The following is a 25,483-nucleotide window of genomic DNA, read 5'->3' as shown; positions in this document are numbered from 1 at the left end:
TTTTATTGTTAATACTTGAAAATATTTACATTTACAAAGAGAAAAGTTTAGAGTTGTCATTAATTATATGTTATTATGATAGTATTTTACTGGTCCTGCCCACTAGAGATTGAATTGGTCTGAATGTGGAACCTGAACTAAAAGGATTGTTAATATCTTAGTGTAATTTTTGCATTTCACAAATTCATCCTAATGACCGGACTGGACCCTTTGGTGGGCCGGATTTGGCCCCTGGGCCACATGTTTGACCCCTGTGCTATAGGGTCAAAACACAGTAATGTCCCGTCAGAGAGCGAACTTAAATTGACTGCCATTCCAACATTTATTTCCACATAAAGTAACTCCTTGTTTTGGATAATCTCTTATGGTCCAACTAAAGCAAAAATGAATTTAAAAGTAAAAATGTGGGTCATTTAGCAACACTAATCTGTTAAATTGTCTCTAAAATGTCCCGTCAGAGAGATTTCAAATACCGTGGTTTGACCCTATATTTAATTTCCTATAATTGAGTTAATTCAAAGGTTATTATATCAAAGCAGAAAAAAGTGAGTTTTGTAGCAAATCTATCATTACCTGAACATAAAACAATGTCTCCATCCACTGTCATTGATCCAACTCCATGGGTTTTACTGGTGAATCAATGTTGTAGAAGATGGCGGTGTTTCCATGTTCACTACAGAGCCTCTGAACGTCCAAATGGGTCATATCTGATGACCATGAAAAGATGACAAACTGCATTTTACACCAGTTTTTTTTTTTACATGTATTGGTAGGATTAGGACCTACAGTTATCAAACACTTTAGTTCAGTAGATGCTTTTGGTCGGCAGTGGAGGTTTGGGTCTTCATGGGTTAAAAACTACATTTATATCTGTATATCAAGGCTGTCAATTTAGTTCAGGGGCCACATTCAGCCCAATACATGCTCAAACAGACCGAACCAGCAAAACAATAACATAATAACCTATAAATAATGTCAACTCCAAACTTTATGTTTTCAAGTGAAAAAAGTCAAATTATATTATGAAATGTTTACTTCTATAAACTACCCTTTAAAAAAAACATGAATATGTACAACAATGAAAAACAATTTTAACAATACGAGGTCTCAGTTTGTCATTTACACATGTATATTACATTACAACTTACAAATCACAGTGGAACTGCAAATTCACAAATATTTAGTAACAAAGCCGAATATTGAGTAAATTGCACTTAACTTAACCCTTTTTAGGGCACTCATAGAAATACTCTGAAATGCAAAATGTCATGCTTAGTGTGTTATTGCAGGATATAACAAGACTTTTGTGAAATATTAAAAAATAAATAAATAAATAAATAAATAAATGTTATGTAGAAAATCAAAGTGAATGAAGTTACCAAATTTGATTCCTTGCCCAAAAGTTGCAAAATAAAATTAAATAAAATACAAAATTAAAAAAATACAAGAATTATATATAAAAATACAAGAAAAGCACATGTAAGGTGATAGGAACATGTATTCTACAACATTAGAACATCACTTTTATAACATTAGAACAACATAAGTGCTGATCCAGACTGTGTTGAAGGGCACTGAAAGGAGGTTGTATATGTGTGTATACAGGGTGGGGAAGCAAAATTTACAATATTTTGAGCAGGGATTGAAAGACAGTGGTATGACCAGTTAGTTTATTGAAAGTCATGAGAATTTATTTGCCACAAGAAAATTTACATAATAGAAAATGTTTTTATTCTATGTGTCCTCTTCTTTCTCAATAACTGCCTTCACACGCTTCCTGAAACTTGTGCAAGTGTTCCTCAAATATTGGGGTGACAACCTTCTCCCATTCTTCTTTAATAGTATTCTTCCAGACTTTCTCGTAATAGTTTTGCTCATAGTCATTCTCTTCTTTCCATTATAAACAGTCTTTATGGACACTCCAACTATTTTTGAAATCTCCTTTGGTGTGACGAGTGCATTCAGCAAATCACACACTCTTTGACGTTTGCTTTCCTGATTACTCATATGGGCAAAAGTTTCTGAAAAGGTATGGATAATAGTGTTAGGTATGATTATGACATCAATATATGTTTGGTTTCAAAAACATTGACGTAGTGCCTGCTGAGAAAAAACAACTAAATGTTCATTGTAAATTTTGCTTCCCCACCTTGTATGTTGTATATCTGGTCATGTTTAACATCCTGATGCTCAGCAGTTTTACCACAAACAATGACTTCCTTGACTTGTACAATTATCTCTTAAAGTGACGAAACTACTCTGTGTAAATGACAGAATAATTCAAATGGGATTAAACTTTATTAGGCGCTCATAGAAATATTCAAACTTGCTTACTTTTGTGAAATTTTTCAAAAGTTTTATTGTCATGTAGAAAACCAAGGTCACTGAAGTTACCATATTTGGTTCCTTGCTCATAAGTGGCAAAAAAAATGTCCAAGAAGTATATATAAAAATACAAGAAAAAACAAGAAAGGAACATGTATTTAGAACATTAGGAACATCATATTTATAACATTAGAAGAACATTGCGTGCAGATCCAGACCCTGTCCACATCCACATTCTCCCTTTGAACATCATTCCTTACATTAGTACCATTACTTCATGGTACCTAACAAAGCAGGTACACTCACTGTTCATGCAGAGGTGGACCTTACAGACCCTGTAGACCACATTGGACCTGAGATTGTTGACTCCCTGTAACTGTTGCTGTCACTGTCTTGTACAGGGTGGGGAAGCACAAATTTACAATGAACATTTAGTTGTTTTTCTCAGCAGGCACTACGTCAATTGTTTTGAAACCAAACATATATTGATGTCATAATCATACCTAAACACTATTATCCATACCTTTCAGAAACTTTTGCCCATATGAGTAATCAGGAAAGCAAACGTCAAAGAGTGTGTGATTTGCTGAATGCACTCGTCACACCAAAGGAGATTTCAAAAATAGTTGGAGTGTCCATAAGACTGTTTATAATGTAAGAGGAGAATGACTATGAGCAAAACTAGTACGAGAAGTCTGGAAAGATACTATTAAAGAAGAATGGGAGAGTTGTCACCCGAATATTTGAGGACACTTGTACAAGTTTCAGAAGCGTGTGAAGGCAGTTATTGAGAAAAAGGAGGACACATAGTATAAAAAACATTTTCTATTATGTAAATTTCTTGTGGCAAATTAAATTCTCATGACTTTCAATAAACTAATTGGTCATACACTGTCTTTCAATCCCTGCCTCAAAATATTGTAAATTTTGCTTCCCCACCCGTTATACAGCAGAAATGACCAAAAATAGTCACTTGCTCGATAAAGGGTTAAGACATTTCAGGGTATTCATATTTGTTCAGGTTTTTCCACATTTTTTGTGAAAGGATAGTTAGCAAATGTATTCACATATATAATTTCATATATATAATTCATATAATTGTACTTTTTAAGACTAAAACAAAGAGAAAAGTTTAAAGTTGTCATAATGTACCAGTTTAGATAGATTATGATAGTATTTTACTGATCCAACCCACTATGTGGAACCTGAACTAAAATGATTTTGACATCCTTGACTGCTAATATTTTCAGTGTAATTTTTGTACTTCACAAATTCATCCCAAGGTCTGGATTGGACCCTTCGGCAGGCCTGTTTGACACCCATGCTCAATATCAGTGGTTCCCAACCTTTTTTGGCTCATGACCCCATTTTAATATAACAAATTTTCTGGCAACCCCAGACATTCAAAATGGAAACAGAATTAATATGTTTTTGATAATGTAATAGTTTGCTATACTATGTTGCAATAAATGTTAATTTTAGAGGACATTTAGTCTATATAATGTATATATTATGGACGGAGGCAGAAAGGCAGGTGTAGATTACTGCACAAAGTGAGAATTTTATTTTCCTTGGTCAGGATATGTACAGTCAGTCCAGCTTGGATTTACAAGGCTGACAATTAATACTGAACAAACAAGAACTCAAACTATGAATTATGAAAGAGCTGCAGCATCTGAAACTGACCACAATGAACATTTGAAAGATAAACAGTACCACAGTGCTTCAGTTTCAGCTTCACAGTTTGTCATGTCTTTTATGTATTAGGATTGTCAACTCACCAATAATTTTTTATTAGTCAGTTTTTTGTTTGTTTTTTTGTTTGTTTTTTATCAATTACTAGAAATTCCAGGCGACCCCAAGGTTTGAAAATCACTGCTCTATATGTCCAGCTTCTGGTGGGACAGTTGGTTTTCTAGATTTGGTGAAAGTTTCTAGAGTTTTGGAAACCGACAACAATGCAATACATTTGTAATATAGGTGCTTAAAGACAAAAAGCCTGAATAAAATGTGTGAATTAACCAGATAATCTTGTATAGTTTCTACTTGTATTATAGGGAGTGTGGCATCCAATGTTTTTGGTATTTGGCCCATACACAAACTTAAGTAATAGAGTCTTGGCATCTGCTGTAACATTTCTGGCATGTTCCACCCAAGAGTCACCCAAGTTTATTGAGGTGCAGCACTAAATTCCACAAATGACTGTTTAATAAGTCAAATTATTAATCATACAGTATTAAAAGCAAAAATGCTGACTTCTGAAGAACAGATATAGTGAGAAATGAGTACCACAATAAGTTACAAGTCTTGTTTTCAGGGATAAGTATAATATTTCACCATCAAATAGCAGGGCTGATCCAAGATAAATGCTTCAAGAGCCTGATAATTTCATTTTAAGATGAATAGAACAGTCATGTTGCATTTCATTTCCAATACACAGGGTCTGTCATGTTCTGTCCATCTGTATATATCATCGCGTTTGGAGCTAATCCATTAGCTGAAATTAATTTCCACGTGAGCTGTTTTCCTTCGTCTTAACAGGATCATCGACATCAGGAAACTGCACCTCCTGAAAGTAAATCAATCAGGAGCAGCAACCTGCATCTCCTGCCAAGACCAGCAATAAAATTTAACACAGTGGAGATTAATCAGCTGTCCACACTTTTCACTGGCCTGCACTAACACCACTGTTGTTTCCAAACTTTCTGAATTCAGTTATATTTCATCATAGGAATAGAAAGGCCACACTATACATATAATAAATGTTTATGTTGTAGGGCAGGGGTGTCAAACTCATTTTAGTTCAGGGGCCACATTCAGCCTAATATGATATAAAGTGGGCTGGACCAGTAAAATAATATAAGTAATAGGATAAGAACTTTTGAGTGTAAAAAGCAAATTCTGTAATGAAAATGTTTATATCCATAAATTGTACTTGAACATAACATGAACACATATGAACAAGATGAAAATTCTTTAGTAAAATAAGTGCAATGTTAACAATATTACGCCTTAGTTTATCATTTATAAATGTGGATCACAACTTAAGAGATCACAGTGGATCTACAAATACACAAAACATTAAATAACAGGAAGAATATTATAAAAATTCCACATACTTCTCTTAAGATGTTTCAGATGTTCATATTTTTTGTAAAAGACTAGTCTGTAAATGCAAACATTTTTGTGTAATTTTACTTTTTTTACACTAAAACAAAGAGCCATATTTACAGTTGTCATTATTTATAGGTTATTATGATAGTATTTTACTGGTCTTATCCACTTTAGACTGATATGACCTAAAATGATTTTAACCCTTTCATGCATGAATTGTGAGAACCTTAGTCAAGATTTTTTTCTTCAGTGTTTATATTCCTCCTTAGGCATGACAAAAACAATGCGAAAAAAACAATGCGATCAAGTGTTTTTTTCCCTATGGTGTTACAAAATATCCATGCATTTAATTTTTGAAGTAAAGAAACATATGTTTAAAACCCAATATCAGAAAGTGATATGAAAACAATGAAATAAAAACATTTTTAATGCTGCTAATCTGATGTCTTCTCACATTTTAACATATTCTAATGCTAGTAATTACTCACTTCATGGAGATGATATGCAAAAAAAAAACTTCTTGTCTAACAAATAATTGATTTACACTTAAACATGTTAGTGCAGATCAGGTTTATCAAGAATAGCAAAGTTACAGTAATGGTCTGAATGTCAGTGTATGGATGGTGCGTAAGTGTTCACTGTGTTGGCTGATATGGAACTAAAACAAAAAAAACCCATGAATATACAAGAGAACAGCTGGAGAATAACTGTCCACTGGAGTGGCCCATGCATGAAAGGATTAAGATCCTTGATTATTAATATCTTCAGTATTTTTGCATTTCACAAATTCATCCCAGGGGCCAGACTGAACCCTCTGGCGGGCCGGATTTGGCCCCCGGGCCACATGTTTGACACCTGTGTTGTAGGGAGCACATTGTCTGGACTGTGTATTGTCTGAGTGTCTGCGTGTACATTACCCTACTGCTGGCGGACAGCGGGACAGATTAGTCCATTTGATATGTAAACAGAGGAGTGAGAGAAAAGTAGTGTCATGTGAGACAATCGTGCAAACGTGTGCTTCAAAGAGTTGCAATGACACACAACCCATAGTATGTAGGCTGTATTTATGCCATGTATAGGGGCTTTGTTGACTGTCTCCTTCTGTCCAGACGTTAAGGAAACCCTCTTTGAGCTTTGGGTTTGCTTTGAAAACTTGAGCGACAAGTTGAGCAGCATATCTTCCCCTGTGCTAAGCGGTACTGATAGACAGCTCAAGTCTGCCTCTCCCCTCCCTCTTTCCTGCTTCGTCGGCCGATAGAACCGACATGCATTTTGTGTGTGTGTTGAAACATATGCATGAATAAGTACAAGATTATGATCAAGCAAGTATTTCCTAAGATGCTGTTTTTTCTAACACAGCTACTGGAACTGTAATCTAATCCAGGATCAAAAGTCACTATTAACCCACAGCAGTGGACCTGGGGGCTCCGTGTTACTTGATTACACACAATAAATCTTTCAACCAGCACTACCTCATGTCATTTTACCTACTTTTCCTGTTTGTTTCTTAACAGTGATACTGGGAGACTTTGTGGATGTCCCTCCAAATGATTCAGTGCGCTCTTTAGCAGAGGAGGAGACCACATTACCATGTATCTACAGTAAACCCAGCCCAGATGTAACAGTGGTACAGGTCTCATGGTTTAAAGAAAACAGTGATGGCACCAAAGAGCAGCTCATCACTGCACACCATGAAAATGGACAAACAGGTATGTTATAACATAGTGGCCTAACCCACTGTGGGTTCTTGTTGCTCAAGTCATGCCACTCTCTAAAAACATGTATTGTAAAATGTCTTCACACTGAAAAACTTCCTCTTTCATTACACCAAGTAATTCCTCATTTAACACAGCACTTAGTCTTATATTACCAGTGCAGTGAGCAAACTCTCTAGTTGTTTTACAAGTTGTTGACATTAGGGATGGAAGGTTTTTCCCTTTTACTAAAGATGGAAAGCTATCTCAAAGTGTTGAACAAACTGTGAACCATTAGAAACACAGACAATTTTCAGAAGAATATATACACTGTAAAAAAAAATCCTGTTGTTTTTACGGAAAAAAACTGGCAGCTGTGGTTACCAGAACAATACTGTAAAAAACACATCCAACTGTAAACATATTTATGAAGTAACGTGTCGATTTAAATGGTAAATGGACTGCACTTATTTAGCGCATTTTCTCCACCTTCATGGTGTCCAAAGCGCTTTCCAAATCCACCAGGTCCAACTGGGAGCAATTTAGGCTTTAGTGTCTTCCATGGACACTTTGACATATGGACAGTCAGAGCCAGGATTCGAACCACCAACCCTTTGGTTATTGGACGAGCTGCTCTACCAACTCTATCAATCCATTAATTTACAAATTTAAAATGTTAAATTGTTGAATGTTTACTGTTTTATCACTTTTTTATAAAAAAAAAAAAAAAAAAAAAAGGCAGATATGCCGTTATTTCAACAGTATGGTCTTGCAATTTAAACGGCACCACATTATTTTTCAATGTACAGTTTTATTTTCTAATACAATAGAAATACATAATTTGTACATACAAACCTGGTTTTGTTCACATACTCTTCCAGCTATACTTGATTCAATCGTTAACACAAAAATCTTTTCAAATAAACAACTTTGCATTGTATTGTCACTTACAGTTTTTTTATGTTGCAATTTTACAACTTTTTAGTGTTAATTCTACAGTCATTTTTTACAGTGTATAAATGTGCCAAGACTCTCATCTTTGTACAGTTTATTTTTGGGGATTTTAACTGTGCGACATAATTGGATGATACTGTGAGCTAAGTGTAAATATAATGGTATCAATACAGGCATATGTATGGAACTGAAAAACAAAACCCTTAGGTCTGTTTTGCACTTGCTCAGCTTCATTTCTTGTGTCACATCCATTTCCCCACACTCCTTTGACTCTCTCTCTGCAGTTGCTTCCCTTTCTTTAACATCAGTGCGTTCGTCCCTCCTTACCTCTTCCTCTTTTTGTCTGCAGCGTTTGGGACGTGGTCTCGGCGGCTGCGCTTCAAAAGCAGCGAACCCACCGTTGATTCCTCTCTGGTTCTCATGACCACTGAGACCTCTGATGAGGGGAAATACATTTGCCAGGTCGACACCTTCCCCCTCGGCAAATATAACAAGGAGATGTCACTCACTGTGTGGAGTAAGTGCTTCTGCCACTGGAACAGAGGACAGATTACCTACGACAAAGTTACTGTAATGAAAGGAAGTGATAATATCAGTATATGAGGTTGAAAATTTAGGAAGTGCACATGTACCCACACTCTAAGTCAGAATTGCAACCTCATTTATGTGCATTCACAAACAGCATATCATTTCTCTAAATGACTAATAGCCAACAACAAATCAAATAATTAGTAACAGTGTTTTATTATGCAAGATTGGTGTTTGTTACAGTCCATGTAATCTCATAAAAGACAATATTACATGAATGTTTATCGAAGTGCTCCTGAATATATCATTATAACCTCCAATCTACCAGTAAAGTAAAGGTTTCTACATGAAATATTTGTCTTATATATTCATATTTGCATTTTTTTACATGCATTTTTTAAAAGTAATTTTCTCTGCAGTGAAAAGTTTTTTGTTTTTTTTTATTTGAATAAAGCTCTGAAACTTTTGTCCCCTACAGACAAAAATAACAAAACAAAACAAAATGCATTGCTTGGTCTCAGGAGGATACATCCAAAAATATTTAGCCCTATAAATTTGCATATTAACCCTTTCATGCACAGTGGTCACTGCAGTGGACAGTTATTCTCCAGCTGTTCTCTTGTATATTCATAGATTTTGTTGTTTTAGTTGCATATCAGCCAACACAGTGGACACTTATACACCATCCCATAATACACTGCAATTCATACCATTACTGTAACTTTGCAGTTCTTGAGAAACCTGATCTGTAGCAACATATTTTAGTGTAAATCAATTGCTAATTGTTATTAGACTGTAATTAACAGTTTTGGTTTTTTTTTTAAGTTGTTGTGTTTTGTTGTTTTTTGGATATTATTTGAGTGAGTAATAACTACTATTATGGTATGTTAAAATGTGAGAAAACATCAAATTAGCAGGATTAAAACAATTTTTTCCATAGTTTTCACACAGTATGACAGTAAATGCATGTTTCTTTGCTTCAAAAATTAAACACATGGTGTCCAGCTGAGTGGACAATTTTTGTAACTCCATGAAAAATAGGTTCATAAAAATTTTTTTTTAAAAAATTCAATCACATTGGTTTTTTTATGCCTAAAGAGGAATGAAAACACTCAGGAAAAAAAAAATCTTGATTAAAGTTCTCATAATTCATGCATGAAAGGGTTAATTACTAATCTTAGCCAATTTTGATGGGTTCTTATAATTTCTAAACATATTTTCCATCATACAGGTAATTGTCAGACTAAAGTGTGTATGTTCCTCAATGATTTGATTATTAAGTAGTTTTTAGATGGAGTGTATGTTTTTACCGGTAGTTTTTTATGTCACAAAATCAAGTTTACGTGTACCCTCTGACTAAACACCATAACATTCCCTCCTCCAGCTGTTCCTATCTCCTCTCTTGATCCTGTCATCCTGGAGGAGGGAAAGCCGTATGGAGTTGCCGCTTCCTGTCGCTCTGTAGGCAAACCGTCCCCCACCCTGTCCTGGGACACGGAGCTGAACGGCCAGTCCACCAACCGCTCCTCTGACAATGGGGCGGTCACCTCCCACTTCTCCCTGTACCCACTGAGGGGCATGAACGGCAAGAGGCTAGACTGTTTGGTGTGGCATCCAACGTTTCAGGGCCCCCGCAGGATCAGAAACAAGCTGGTGGTGCACTGTAAGTTTTCATTAGTCGACTCCCACAGCTTATCCTGAACCACTCTAAAGGCAGAACTGATTATTAAATATAGCTGAGTGTCTACTCGAAAGCACGCACTAGGGTTTTGACACTTTTAAATCATGCATTGAACAAGCATACATATAAAATTAAAACAATTGCACTCAATTCCTGGTTTTTAACTTTTAACTGAAGGAAGAGGCTTCAATACTGCCATATCTCACATAACAAATGTTCTCTTTATCACTGTTTTCTATTTGAAATATCAGAAAAATGTTGTTGCTCGCACTTTAATTGCAACTCATCATGGATTTTAATATACAACAGCCTAAACATTAAGCTTTTACATTGCTATGTGTATTGTAATTCCCTTAGAAGCAGCATTCGTGTCATTTCCAAACTGAATTTAACCTATAAAGACCCAAACACAATCATCTACTGACCTAAAATGTTTAATAACTGCTGATCCACTAATTCTATCAATCCATGTAAATAATTGGTGTAAAATGCAGTTTGGCATCTTTTCATGGTCATCAGATATGACCCATTTAGACGTTCAGAGGCTCCGTAGTGAACATGGAAACACCATCATCTTCTACAACATTGATTCACCAGTAAAAGCAATGGAGTTGGATGAATGACAGTGGATGGAGACACTTGTTTTCACTTTCAGTTATGGATATCTTTGCTTAAAAATTCAGTTTTTCTTCAGTTTTCTTTGTTTGAGTTTTCATGAACATCTAAATATTGGAAATTAAATATAGGAAAATACATAATTTACAGTGAAAAGTGCAAAATACAGAGGATAATATTATTTACATTTATGCATTTGGCAGATGATTTTTTCCAAAACAACTTACAGGGGGAAGATTAACAATTAAGCTCTCTCTCTCTCTCTCTCTCTCTCTCTCTCTCTCTCTCCTCTCTCTCTCTCTCTCTCTCTCTCTCTCTCTCTCTCTCTCCTCTCTCTCTCTCTCTCTCTCTCTCTCTCTCTCTCTCTCTCTCTCTCTCTCTCTCTCTCTCTCTCTCTCTCTCTCTCTCTCTCTCTCTCTCTCTCTCTCTCTCTCTCTCTCTCTCTCCATTATTTGTAAAGCACTTTAAAACAACCACAGTGGACCAAAGTGCTGTACAGAAGAATAAATAAAAACCAAAATAAAAGAATAAAATACAAGAAGAGATTAAAAACATAAAACAGCTGTACAATTAAAAACAGTGTCGTACAGAAGATGTACAGATATTATAATAAATGGTGGCAAATTACTTAATAAAGGTAAAATGGAGAGAAAAATTCATTTGGGAAAATTAGCACTGGGTCTTTATTGGTTATCTCACCATATTTCTTTTTCCCTCCAGTCCCTCCACATGCAGAGGTGACTGGCTACAAAGAAGACTGGTATACAGGTATGCAGAATGCAGCCCTGAGGTGTGTGAGTGGAGGAAACCCCAGACCACAGAGTTTCACCTGGACCAGGTACAGTAGGACCCGTCTCCTTCTCTGGCTGTCTGGTCTGACTAACTGTCTGCTGTTACAGTCTGGTTGCTGTTACTTTTCTCCTAACTTCAACAGCGATCATGCTAATTACTCTGCTCTGATTTCTCCAGCGAAGACTGTAAATGCAAGGTTGTGCTCCAGTCAACGTCAGGGTCAAATTTAAACATCGCAATTACACTTTGCAGTCACACTTGTAATTTTAGCCTTTGCAAATCTCTACATAATGTTTGGGTTAGTTCTCCACCCATCTCTGACTGTGCACTTCACACTTTACTTTACTTTACTTTACTTTACTTTACTATGTGTGTTTCATGCTGTTACTGACAAGTGTGAAAAAGCTACTTTCAGAACGCTTACATTTTGACACTGATAAAAAATCTTAAAACACATGCATGCACACTTGTAATATAAAGTTTGTTGGGTACTATTGTTCACCATTTTGCTGAATAGATATAGCAGTGATACCCTATTAAGTAATTTAATGTTCAACAGATTTTAATAATGAATATAAAAGGGACAAAAACATCCACTATTAACTTAAATCATTTACTGATATAAAAGGTGAAGTCACTGTTGATCCACTAATCCTATCAATACATGTAAATAATTGATGTAAAATGCAGTTTGTCATCTTTTCATGGTCATCACATATGACACATTTGGATGTTCAAAGGCTCTGTGGTTACCGTGGAAACATCATCATCTTCTATCACATTGAGTCACCAGTATGGATGGAGACACTTGTTTTAAGTTTACTTCCTGATATATTTTACTCGGAAAAGTTGCTTTTTCTGTTGTTTTCTATGTTTCTGATATAGAAACCCTTAACTTCAGTTTGAGCTTTTACAAACATCTACATGATCAAGAAATTAAATGTAGGAAAAGACCTGATTTTCACTTAAGAATATAAAATTCAGAGCATAATATTATAATAAATGTTAATAAATCACTTAATAAAGGTTAAGTATAGAGAAAAAATCATTTGTGAACTACCACACAAGTAGTACTGGGTCTTTATGGGTTAAATCCAACATGACAGATGTGTTATTTTGCTGCTACACACTGATGTAGCCGCTGAACAGACAATTAGGTTTCACTTCTTATCAAGTATAAAAAGAATTAAGGAACACACGAGAGGAAAAAACTAAACTTGGCTGCCTTTTGCGAACTGCTTTAAGTTGAAAATGGCAGAAAAGTAGCTTTCAGTTCTTTGTTTAAGTTCTTTTGTTAAGACTTACAATGCCATCCGACAACAAAAAAAAAGGAATTAGACTTACGGTATCTGACTTTGATACACGTCTGTACCTGTTAGTAGGATGAGTTCATTGTATGCAAAAACAAAAATACAGAATATCACTACATGTATTGTTTCATGTGAGTACAGAGGCATTATTGACCTTCCCCTCCATGCATTGTATTTATATTAAATCTCTTGTATAACCTGTTTTCTTTCTATGTTTTTGTCTTTGTAAAAACTGCTGTGAGGTAAACAATGACAAAAACTTGCATGTAAATATGCTCCACAATATGCGTCATGTTTTTCATGATACCTTTAGGGATAGATTTATTCATTTTCATACAGTTCTGAAAAAGTACCTTGATTGTACAACATCTGTTGATACCGAAACTGACTATACAGAGTATGATGTAACCCTAAAACTTCTTAGGTCTAACATGTGAGAACAGAAATTAGTTTTGTTAGTCTGTGGTGGGGGCAAAGAGGAGAAATATTGCTGCTTTTTTAACAACAGCTTTCAGTCCAACATGGCAAAAGTGTAGGTTGTGTTGAGTTGTTGAACATATTAGAGAACCATATTTATGTTGTTTTTGAGAACTGTTTTCTGTCCAAAATAGTAGAAAAGCAGCTCCGTTGTGGAGCAACTCTGTGGTAATAGAACGACAAATTGAGTTTCATTTCTTGTCGGTGTAACTTCTTTGGAAGAGCTGGATCTCCACCCATTCCACATGATTTAGCCACACAACTCCTGGCATCATCACCCACTGAATCTGCCACCTCAGTGGAAACTCACAGATTTTAATTTTGTGTTTGTCATTTGAGTTTCGGCGCCTCATTATTCATCTTAAAACCCACTGAGGGATTGACTCAGGTAAAAAAAAAGACTTTTCTGCTTGACTCATTTAGTGTCATCTTTAAGCCATTCCCTTCAGTGCATTAATATATTCTTAGGGTGTGGCTGTTGAATTTGTTTAGAAAAATGTAAGCCATGAAAATGACTAGAAGAGAAATTGCTCCTGTCAAAATGGAAGATGTGACAGTTAGGCCCCCAGGGAGAAAAAGACATTGAATGTGTGTCTAAAATACAGTAGAAAATAAGATGACAGTATCCACTCATTGGAGTTGTTTTTGTCCTATGATGACGTACATATTAGTTAGCGTTAGTCAGAGGAACACACCTTGGGAAAGGAGTTTTTGTGAGTAAGGCTTACCAGACGCACGGCATGCAAACAGGTAGCATACTCATGAGCACATACGCACAGAGCACCAAATCAAAACTGAAAACCTTTAGTTAAGTTGGGCTATCTCACATTTGAGGTGAACGCACACGCTCACTCACATGCACACACAGGCGGCTACAGCGGCAGTGGGCAAACCTGTTGGCTCTGTCAATAAAAGGCGGCAGGTGAAGAAATAAGCTGGTGTCACAGTGTCATGTTGCGGCTTGTGCCGAGAGCAGACAGATGAGATAGTTTCACACGAAGGAGGGAGGAAGGGGGGGATGAGAAGAAAAAGGGAAAGGGAAGAAGTATAGTGGGAGAAGGTGAGCATTGGGGTGAGCCAGCGGGTGATAAGTGGAGGAAGAGGAAGTGAAATGTGTGGATTTGTGTGAGATGTTATCATCGAGGCGTGCCTGTTGTGTATGTAAAAACACACAGTTCCATTTTCCTGTTGGTGATACGGGATCTTTTGTTGAAAAAAAGCACTCTATGCAAAATATGAGTGCTCCTATAACTTCCAGTGAACACAGACTGACGTTTTTTCCATTCAGTGTTACCAGGGCTAATGTCATAAAAGTAGAAAATAGGTTTGAATCAAATGTGTCACAAACAAGAACAATGAAGCAACATCTAAGACAGGATTGCTCATTGCAGTTTCCAAAACATTTTTAGTGAGTCATACTGCCAGGAAGAAGACAAATAGACATTGCAGTTTGAGTAAATGCTTATGTTATTGCTATTTTCACAGATTAATATACAAGAATGACTTTCAACTAAGATATTAAGGGTGCAGTAGCATGAGATTTCACAGAATGATATCACGGTACACATTTATTATCAGCTCAAATGATCATTAAAGTCACGAAAACAGAAGGTATTCTTTCCGACCTAATAAATGCTTATTAAAATTCAAATCTTTTCTGTTAATGTACATAATTCTCACTGTCAAAATGCTGCAATTAAAAAACAAGAAGGTTTTTCTATCTCCTGTTTAAACTAGATACTTTAAGAGGTTTGTATGTGGCTTAAGATGATGAGTCTGACCGACAGTTGAGACAGCTTCTCTGCGCAGTTGCTTTTTTTTTTTTCTCCAATATTATAGATAAGGTATGTATGTGGTTCCTTAGATGAGACATATCAATGCTTGAGCTCATTCTTATCATTTTTGTAAGAGTTTAAAACTTGTGTCAGCAAAAGAGATAGAGTGGTTTTAGGCACCGCCAGAAATGGAAAGTCTCCAGCAATAAAACTGTTATCACTAAACATACCGTACATTCATGTAACACACCCTAAATAATATGAATGTTGAATGAAGACGTGGCAAACAACATAAAATAACATCAACATGATTTGGTTAAATCTAATGTCAACACATCACACACATCACATATGCAAATGTCAACGCATGATAACGTGTTTATGCAAACATGCAACAAGTTGTGTGGGTTTATTGTGAAAGAGATCATGTTTACAGTGTCTTTTAGTGGAAGAACAAAAACACAAATACACTTGCTGAAAAAATTATTAGACCACACTGTAAAAAAAAAAAAAAAAATGACTGTAGCAATAACACCAAAAAGTTGTTAAATTGCAACATAAAAAAACTGGAAGTGACAATACAAAGCAAAGTTGTTTATTTGAAAAGATTTTTGTGTTAACGATTGAATCAAATATAGCTGTAGTTTTTACAGAAAGAGTATGTGAACACAACCAGATTTGTAAGTAGAAATTATGTATTTCTATTGTTTTTAGAAAATAAAACTGTACATTGAAAAAGAATGTGATGCCGTTTAAACTGCAAGACCACAATGATTGAAAATCATTGACCATAAAGGCCAATTTGCTTTTTATTTATTTATTTATTTTTTTTAAAGATATAAAAAAGTAAACATTTAACAATTTAACATTTTAAATTTGTAAATTAATGGGTTGGTAGAGTTGGTAGAGCGGCTCGTCCAGTAACCAAGGGGTTGGTGGTTCGAATCCTGACTCTGACTGTCCATATGTCAAAGTGTCCATGGAAGACACTGAAGCCTAAATTGACCTGGTGGCTTTGGACACCATGAAGGTGTAGAAAATGCACTGAATAAGTTCAGTCCATTTACCATTTAAATCCAGTGTTAAATCTACATGTTTAAAATGTTAAATCTACATGTTACTCCGTAAATATTTTTACAGTTGGATGTGTTTTTTACAGTATTGTTCTGGAAACCACAGCTGCCAGTTTTTCTCCGTAAAAACAACAAGATTTTTTTTACAGTGCACCCTTGTTTTCTTCAATTTCTTTTTTTATTTTAATGCCTGATACAACTAAAGATACATTTGTTTGGACAAATATAATGATAACAACAAAAATAGCTCATAACAGTTTAATTTCAGAGCTGATATCTATACATTTTTCGTGTTTTCTTGATAATAACCAAAATCACTTCAGATCTTACATCAGTAGCACTGTACTGCCAAAAACAGTGTTTTTAGGCATTCCGTGTTTTCTTTTCTGTCTGTTTTAGTCACATGATACACACAAGAGTTAGTACTTGAGTGCATAACCATTATTTTTGATGACTTTTGATGGTCTAATAATTTTTTCCAAAACTGTAGGTGGTTAGGATGATTAGTCCCTAACAAACTGGATAAAAGTTCACAACCTGCAGAAACAGAAAAAATGTCTTCATAGAAATGTGACAAACACAACACCAGTATTGTTCATGCTGTAAAATGTGTTGTTTTCAGTAACATTCCAATGAACCACTTTTCGTTTTGCAGAACTGGTGGACAGCTGCCAGAAGGTGTGATATCCCACCCTAATGGAACACTATTTTTTGGGAGACCCCTAAGCATGTCAGATGGAGGCTTATACCAGTGTATGGCGAAGAATGAAGTGGGAATAGGGAGAGCGGAGATGGAGGTGACTGTGGCAGGTAGATGACATCACTCACAGATCAGACTTGTCAGAACAATGTGCCCTGTAGATTTACATGTATACATGTACTTTGCCTGTTTAATCCTGTTAATTGTATTTCACAGAGTCCAAAGAAATCAAGCCCCCTCTTGAAAACATGCTAATGATCATCGTGGGAGCAGTGGCTGGCGGTTTGCTGATCTTAATGCTTATCATTATCATCGTTGTCACTTGCCACCACAAGCGCAAGAACAAGAAACTGGAGAGGGAGCTCACTGAAAAGAAGTAAGCTACCATAACAACATGTTTAATTAAGATGAGATAAAACTTTAATGATTTCCGCAGGGCAGACCGAAGTTTGAGAATAAATAGAATGGAGCACATATGGGTTATTAGCCATATTAAAACTGACACTTTCAGCAGTAGAGCATGTTAAGTACAGTTATGGGATATTTAATGTGAAAAGTTTACACCTCAGCTGCACATATATTCAAGAAAACACATTAAATGCCTGAATGTTGAATAAGAAATTCAAAGCTGAAATATACATAGTTTATACATAATAATAAAATATTTGTAATTCATTGCATGTTGCTTATTTAAATGTTTTCCTGCTTTTTATCTGTTTCTTGTTTCTCACAGGGAGGAAATAAGCACTCTCTCCAGGCATGCATCTTTTCGGAGAATGAACTCAATCAGCACAGACGCCAGAGGAGCGGTACTATAACTGAATTATTCCTTTCACACTGACATATTTCCACTGTATGTTTCCGACCTAGTTCAGAGACTTTGATGGGATTTATCAGAATGGGAAATGGCAGTCCCTGTTTGTTCACACTTCATAGCAGTGATCAGCACATCAATACACATTAGACATACGCATAGAGACACATTAACCCTTTCATGCATGAATTATGGGAACCTTAGTCAATATTTTTTCGTGAGTGTTTTTATTCCTCTTTAGGTATGAAAAAAACAGTGCAAATGATTTTATTTATTTATTTATTTATTTTATGAACCTGTTTCTCGTGGAGTCACAGAAATGTCCACTCAGCTGGACACCATGTATTTAAGTTTTGAAGCAAAAAAACATGTATTTAAAACTCTATACTGTGTGAAAACTATGAAATAAAAACATTTTTAATGCCGCTAATTACTAAATCACTAATGTTTTCTCACATTTTTATCATACTCTAATATTAGTTATTACTCATTTCATGGAGGTAAAATCCTCCTGAGACCCAGGAATTTGACAGTTTTAGCTTTGTTACATTAAAAATATTGTCTTGATTGGAAACTGCATAATGCAACAGTTTTTTCAGATACATTTTTAAAATAATTTTTATTTATTGATTGATTTTTTTTTTAATGCAATGTCCTTTGTAATGCACAGTTTTTTTTAAAAGTAAAATAAAGTTTTTTCATTTCAGGGGAGGTATTCATATAAGCCTTTTTTTTTTTGGGCTTCTAACCTCTCCTGCACAATTTTGTTACTTGTTTGAATGTTGTTGTTTTTTCCATTGCTGTTTTTATTTTGTACAAATAAATAAATGAAAGTAAAACGGTCAAACTTTTGTCCCCTACAGGACAAAATGCATTGCTGGGTCTCAGGAGGATATGCAAAAAACAACAAACAAAAAAAAAAAAAACCCGTTTTGTTTCGGAAAACTGTTAATTACAGTCTAATAACAACTAGCAACTGATTTACACTAAAACATGTTACTGCAGATCAGGTTTAACAAGAGCAGCAAAGGTACAGTAATTGTATGAACTGCAGTGTTTGGGAGGATGCATAAGTGTCCACCATGTTGGCTGATATGCAAGTAAAACAACAAAACTCATGACTATACAAGAGAACAGCTGTAGAATATCTGTCGACTGTAGTGACCACTGTGCATGAAAGGGTTAATACACATAATTCACATTAATACAGTGCTCTTATTTGGAAATACATTGATTAATTCCCTAGTGTATTCCCTGTAACTGCATGATAATATCTAGATGTTATCTAGAGCGTAGGTTTGGAATTTTTGATGAAACACAGCTTGTTTCTGGGATGTCTCCAATATTAGTGTGAGTTCTCATTTTGATACCTGCCTTTTTTTTTTATTGCAGACAGAGGAAAACATCCCTCTGAGGGTGGAGGGAACCCTGAGGACCAGCCTGTCTTCCCTCGGGGTCAGTCTACGTATCTCTTTTTCTCTGCATGCAGGGCCAGGGCCGGGGACTGAGGCTTTACTGTCCAGATGTCAAACGGCTAAGTTCTGAGCTTCAGCATGTCAAATCTTAATGTAGTGCGTCTCAGATTTTCAATATCATTTGGGCTACTTTTACTCTTTCTGTTCCTTTTTTGTTTTTGCTTTGTACTTCATTACTGGTATTTTCTATAAACACTAATGGTTTTTCTTTTCCTGCTGTCTTATTTTACTTTCAAGCTACAAAGAAACTGCATGCCAGGAATGCACCTTAAACATGAAATACATCTAAATGTGCATCTTTGTTACACTGCTGTCCTGATTTTAGCATGCATCTACAAAACAAAACAGTATAAAACAGAGAACAGGCATAAATGAAACAAACACACAAGGGAGGAAATTATCAATAATAGTAAATGCCTATTAAATGTATTAGGTCCCCACTGGAAAAAAATCTAAATCTTACCAAGTGTATTTTTCTCATTTCTAGTCAAAATATCTCATCACACTTAAAATAAGACATAATCACAGTAACTTTTCAGTGAGATATAGGAAGTTATTTTTAGATAACAGATCTTGAAAATTTTATTTCAAGAAATCTTACCAAGATAATTTTCACTTGTTCCACTGGCAGATTTTTTTTTTTTTTTGCTTGAATTAAGCAAAAAATAATACAAAAAACTGAATTAAGCAAAAAAAAAAAAAAAAATTGAATTGAATTGAATTAAGCAAAAAAAAAAAAAAAAAAAAAAATCTTGAATTCAGCAAAAAAAAAAAAAAAAAAAAAATCTTGACTTAAGCAAAAAAAAAAAATCTTGAATTAAGCAAAAAAAAAAAAAAAATCTTGAATTAAGCAAAAATAAATAAATAAATAAAAATCTGACAATGGAACAAATAAAAAAATTATCTTGGTAAGATTTCTTGAAATAAGATTTTCAAGATCTATTGTCTAAAAATAAGTTCTTATAGCTCTCTGAAAAGTTACTCTTTAGGTGATTATGTCTTATTTTAAGTGTGATGAGATATTTCGACTAGAAATGATAAAAATACTTGGTAAGATTTTGATTTCTGCAGTGCATTAGGTTATTTCTGACCACTCACAGCCAAAATCCATATTTATTTACTTACTCTTTTACAAACTCACGCAATGGTCTTTGTAATGTAACCTCTCATACGGAAGAACTGATATTTATGATAATGCATTGATAAAATGGGGGATGTACATCGAGCCAAACATGCAAGGTCGAAAGGCATATGCAACATATAGCAAACTATAATTTAGCCTTTTGACCACACAAATTAACACTAAGATTTCATGTGTTTAATTCATCTGTAGTGTCTCTGTTTCCATATATAACATGTTCCATATTTCTAGCAATAACTCTAAATACACTTTTAAAGCTGTTGTGCTGAAAATGAAATGTAATAGCTTTATTTTCAACAGTGATCAGGTGTGTAGATAGGACTTTTATCACTCTCAGCTCCTTGAGTTCTCATCACTGTTTTTATCTCACTAGCTACTTTGGGTCATTTGCAAAGTCAGTTTAAAAATGACAATTCTTAATTCAGAGAAAAAAGCAGAACTGGAACTTATTTAAAGTTATTGTTAAAGGTGCATTTCAGCATGATGAAGTCTGCCTTACATAAACAGAGCTCTGTCACTTTATTCAGTTTAATGGTAAGAAGGAAGGGCACTGTACAACATGCCGATCCAAGCTGCGTCTTTTCATGCGGTGACAGGAACAGCCGCACTGCCGTGATAGCCGATCTACTATCTCTGGTGGGCGGGGAGGAGGAGTGGGAGCATTCGACTACCTTGGCAGACCAGTCCTGCACAACAACTCTCGCAGAGGGAGAGAGAGGCCTCTAGACATAGACGAGGAGAACCGGCTCAGAGTGGAGACATATGTGAGAAACAGCACTATGTCTCTAGTAAGTGTCTCTATGTGTATGCCTTTCAGGGCAAGTCAAAGCTTGATTTCACTAAATTGTGGAATGTATCTCATCCTGGTTATTATGTTTGCCTGATTAAGAAGTGTATTTCATCTTTTGCAGCAGGAGACCCGTTACCAGCCTCCTCTCCTGCCCCCGTCCTACCCTGTACAGTCCACTGAGGTTATTAGGCAGATGAACGGCAGCATCATTATCCCAACAGATGGGGGTTCACGACCTGCAAGTGTTACCAAGAATCACCAACATTCTACTCTGAGCAACACCTATCCACCTGTAACAGATGATGAGGATGAAGTGGATGAAGGTTTGGGGGGTCCCGCCAGTCAGGAGCATCCTGATGACCAAGACAGCGAGACCAACAGCTCCCAAGTGTCTGAGGCTCACAGTACTCGCTACCAACACAGTAACGGCTCATTGAGACCCAAACTCAGGCCAATACCTCCTCTGCTCAGTCCCAGTCCCCATGCTTCCATTATCCACAAGGCACAGATCGTCTAACAGACAGCTGGAAGAAAATGTATGAAACAACAGAACTGGGCAGCGCTGCTCTTGGAAGTTGTTCAAATGTGGATATGAAAGCAAGATTTGTTTTCTGTCCAGAAAATCAACAATGCAAACAGTGGTTGAGTCGACTATGCAAGACGTACACCTGGACTACACTGCTTCTATATTGTGTGGGAACACAGTGCAATAGGACAGAGGCTTCAATGAAAATTCTACGCTAATACATCTACTGGACACACTTATATGATGACCTACAGTTAGGATTTTGGGCAAAATCAAAGACAGTTTTGGTCAATGTTACAGTATTTCCACAGTAGCTTCTGTTTTAAAGCAGAAGACATGTATCGGTCTGCTTTTGTAATACAGTATCTATTACTCTAATAAGCTGTAACAAACGGGTGAATGCCGTTCACATACCATCTGTGTGTGATGTTGAAAGCACTCTGAGACAGATACTGTAAGAAATCACTACACACGGGAAAGAGACAAGGCTGTGGAGAGTTGGTTCATCAGAAAAGTAGATTGCAACACCTCTGTAGTGCGGGTGGATTTTTTGCTCAAGTGTTGTTCAGTGTACCTGTAACTGGGCCTGTGTGAAGTTCCTTACACAACATGGTTTGGGATCAGATCCAAACCATGGGTTTGCCACACCTGCAACATGCATACCTCCATATTGTCTTACTGTCCCCATGCCTGTGCCTCGAGCACTGAGACAGTTTTGATCAGATAGCCAAAGCATGACTAATGTGTCTGTAAAAGGTCTGCTTAAAAATCTTATATTCTTAAACTTATAATGCCTTTATTACAAAAAAAAATAAATAGAACATTAGCATAATATGAAATTCAATATACAGTATCTACTTGTTCCCACAAGTCTCATTCCTTAACTGATCTTTCTGTGGCACCAAATGTAATCATGTACATAAACATTTTGTTTTACTTGTGGATTTTGTTTTATGTATTACTGTAAAGCTTCATGGATACTTTTGGAAACTTTTACAAAACATTTGAGACCATAGATGCACATCATCTGTGGCTGCCAGAATGGTGGTTACAAAAATCTTCTTTACCTAATACAGGGAAATGTCACTCAAGAAAGAATTTTTACATAGTTTGTTACAAAAGTTGAAAACTGTGGCAAAGCCAAGCACAATATTTCTATCACACATATTTTTTTCTAAATACTATCGGGTTCTGTCATAGCTCAGATATGCGTAACAATGTGCCAAACACTAAAAAAAAACAGTTTTGCTCTCAAGGCAAATATGAAGTATTAATTAACACCGACTTTTTTTTTTAACTTCTTTATTTTTTTTCTCTCAAGGCCTGCCTCTGTATGGGACAGATTGTGGTAGAAGTAATGTGCCATTTCATTGCACCCACCAAGTTACAGCTGAATGTAGGCAGTATTTGTGGCAGACAGTGCCCCCGGGTGTGTGCAGCTGAAAACTGCAGAACTATACTGAACTATGAAAGACTCAGCTTTCCACTGTGATTCTGGAGAATTACAGTCTCATCTTGGTCAAGTGCCTACTTTTTATATATTAGGGGCTTAATTTTGGTACATTTTATATGGATGAATTGAAATAAATGCTTCTCCTCACAAAGTGCATGACACATTAATGCTGAAAGATATTTACCCTGTCATTTGTTGCATTTTTCTTCTGATTCTTTTTGTAAATATTAACCTTATTTAGTCAAAAGTGTTCCCATTACAAGTACAAAAATGTATGCCAGTACATCATAGATAGAATAATACCTTCCCTTGGTGTGTGATGTATATGCATGCTGTATTTTGATTTAACTCTATTAACTTTTTTTTTTTTTAAATACAGTCTTGACCTTAACCATGTAAGTCACATCCATCTTTAAAACATAAATAAAGTATAATTATTGCTGCGGGTTCACATAAAACAAAATATAATGGCAGTGTATTCAGATTGTTTACTTACATACTGATATTACATGTGAAAATAATTCATTACAAGTAAAAGTTTGATATTCAAGGCTGTACTTGAATGTAAGTATTATCAGCAAAGTGTACTTAAGGTGGTTATTGTCCAGTAAAACAGTTCTTGTGAGTGTTTTACCATTGTGTAATATTGTTTATTAATGTTTTACTGCTGAATTATGTGCATTTTTTATTTTACCACTGTACATGTTAAGGCTGAGCTCGTTATTTTATGTGCTGTTGGTAGTTTTAACCCCAACAATGCATCATGTTTTAATTGGTTATCATATGTTGTTTGTGTAACTATCTTGTGAGAACAATGTATCTCTAAGAAGTTCAACTCTGTCTGAATGCCTTTTCCAGTAAAACCAAGAATTTTTTTTTTTGCTCTAATTATAAAGGAACACTTCATCTTTCAGTTTGTCACATTCAAAATCAGTATGTTTGCAGATATTTGTGTTTTGTTGATTAGGAATGGGATGAAAAATTGTAATGTGAATGTAAATTACCAGTCAGACAAACATGGAGTAAAAAGTATATAAATATTTGACTCAAAGATACGAGGGAAAGTAGAAGTAAAAAGTTGCATAAAATGTAAATACTCAAAGTGACAGTAGTTAAGATTACATACAGTACTTATATGAACACTTAATTCCATCCCACTTCTGTAGTATAGTGGGGAGACTAATCCTACAGAACACACCTCTTTAACTACAATAATTTTTTTCTTTAATTCTTAACCATTACCCAGAAACCAGTTTTCACATACAGTGAATTCAGTTGTATTGGGATATCATTGTTTATTTTTTAATGTCTTTTGTTATTTTAGGCCATTTTGACCAATAATAAGGCCTTTCATTAAATGCAGTTCAGGGTTAGCAAGTCTGTTCAGAAATAATTAAAGTTTTTGCTTGGTCTTAGAATTCTATCTTGGCTTCATCTCTGTCATTTTGTGTTGATATACAGTAAATGTACAGTCTGTCATTTTATGAAATTTTATTAATACAGTGTTACACTTCATTTCTGTTTCTTTTTAACATTGTCACTATTCGCTCACAGCATTTGGTCCTAACTAATAGGGCGTGGTTTGTGATTAGGGTCAAATTCCCTAATTTAAAAGACGCATTTTCTTTTATTTATCATACTTGATTCTGTACAGAGCAAAGGTAAAATAAAAAGCAAAGGAGCTTTGTGAGGCCACGTTTTGAGTATCTGTTGCTATAATGTGCATAATAAATAATGTTCTCATATGGTGTTTTAAAATCTTGTTCCATGTTCCCCTTTTTAGTTTTTGCACTTGCTCCTCTAAAGGTCTCTGCACCGCTCTGATCAAATTCACGATACTCTCTGTCACATGAGTTATACCATGTGACTTTGGTTATGTATTTCCAAAATGTCTCTGCACCAGTTGGCAAATATTTTTAAGTGCACAAATACACTGCCGCTTCCTCATGCCATCCCAGTGTACATGGTGTCCCTGTGAATAGTCAGGCTTATGGTGTTGGTTCAGAGGGCTTCTGTACTAATGACTTCCATCACTTTGGGATAAGTGACTTTTATCGTCTGGTTAGTAATCCTGATGTGACATTGTAGTCTTCCTCTATTCAGAGGAATTAATAGAATTTATGAGATTTTTTTATAAGATATTATTTAACCCTTTAATGCATGAATTATGAGAGCCTTAATCCACATTTTATTTCTGAGTGTTTTTATTTCTCTAGGCACTAAAAAAAACTATGCTATTGAACATT

The 25,483-nt window shown here is 35.4% G+C and overlaps 1 protein-coding gene across 1 annotated transcript in view; it reads left to right on the top strand.

Annotated features, from left to right (window-relative positions):
- Positions 1-24,660, top strand: part of LOC115438995 (nectin-4-like) — a 26,951-nt gene extending 2,291 nt beyond the window's left edge. Inside the window, exons 3-12 of the mRNA XM_030162890.1 lie at positions 6,906-7,148; positions 8,437-8,604; positions 10,000-10,278; positions 11,632-11,749; positions 16,994-17,148; positions 17,255-17,414; positions 17,772-17,847; positions 19,245-19,307; positions 21,065-21,256; positions 21,380-24,660. Of these exons, the coding sequence (XP_030018750.1) occupies positions 6,906-7,148; positions 8,437-8,604; positions 10,000-10,278; positions 11,632-11,749; positions 16,994-17,148; positions 17,255-17,414; positions 17,772-17,847; positions 19,245-19,307; positions 21,065-21,256; positions 21,380-21,775 (1,850 nt within the window). The 3' untranslated portion in view covers positions 21,776-24,660. The remainder of the gene's footprint in view (positions 1-6,905; positions 7,149-8,436; positions 8,605-9,999; positions 10,279-11,631; positions 11,750-16,993; positions 17,149-17,254; positions 17,415-17,771; positions 17,848-19,244; positions 19,308-21,064; positions 21,257-21,379) is intronic.
- Positions 24,661-25,483: the final 823 nt, after the last annotated feature.

Source organism: Sphaeramia orbicularis, chromosome 18 (genome assembly GCF_902148855.1).
Source record: "Sphaeramia orbicularis chromosome 18, fSphaOr1.1, whole genome shotgun sequence".
NCBI classification, from domain to species: domain Eukaryota; kingdom Metazoa; phylum Chordata; class Actinopteri; order Kurtiformes; family Apogonidae; genus Sphaeramia; species Sphaeramia orbicularis.
Note: the sequence above shows the minus strand (reverse complement) of the source record. Positions and strands in the feature narration are given on the sequence as shown.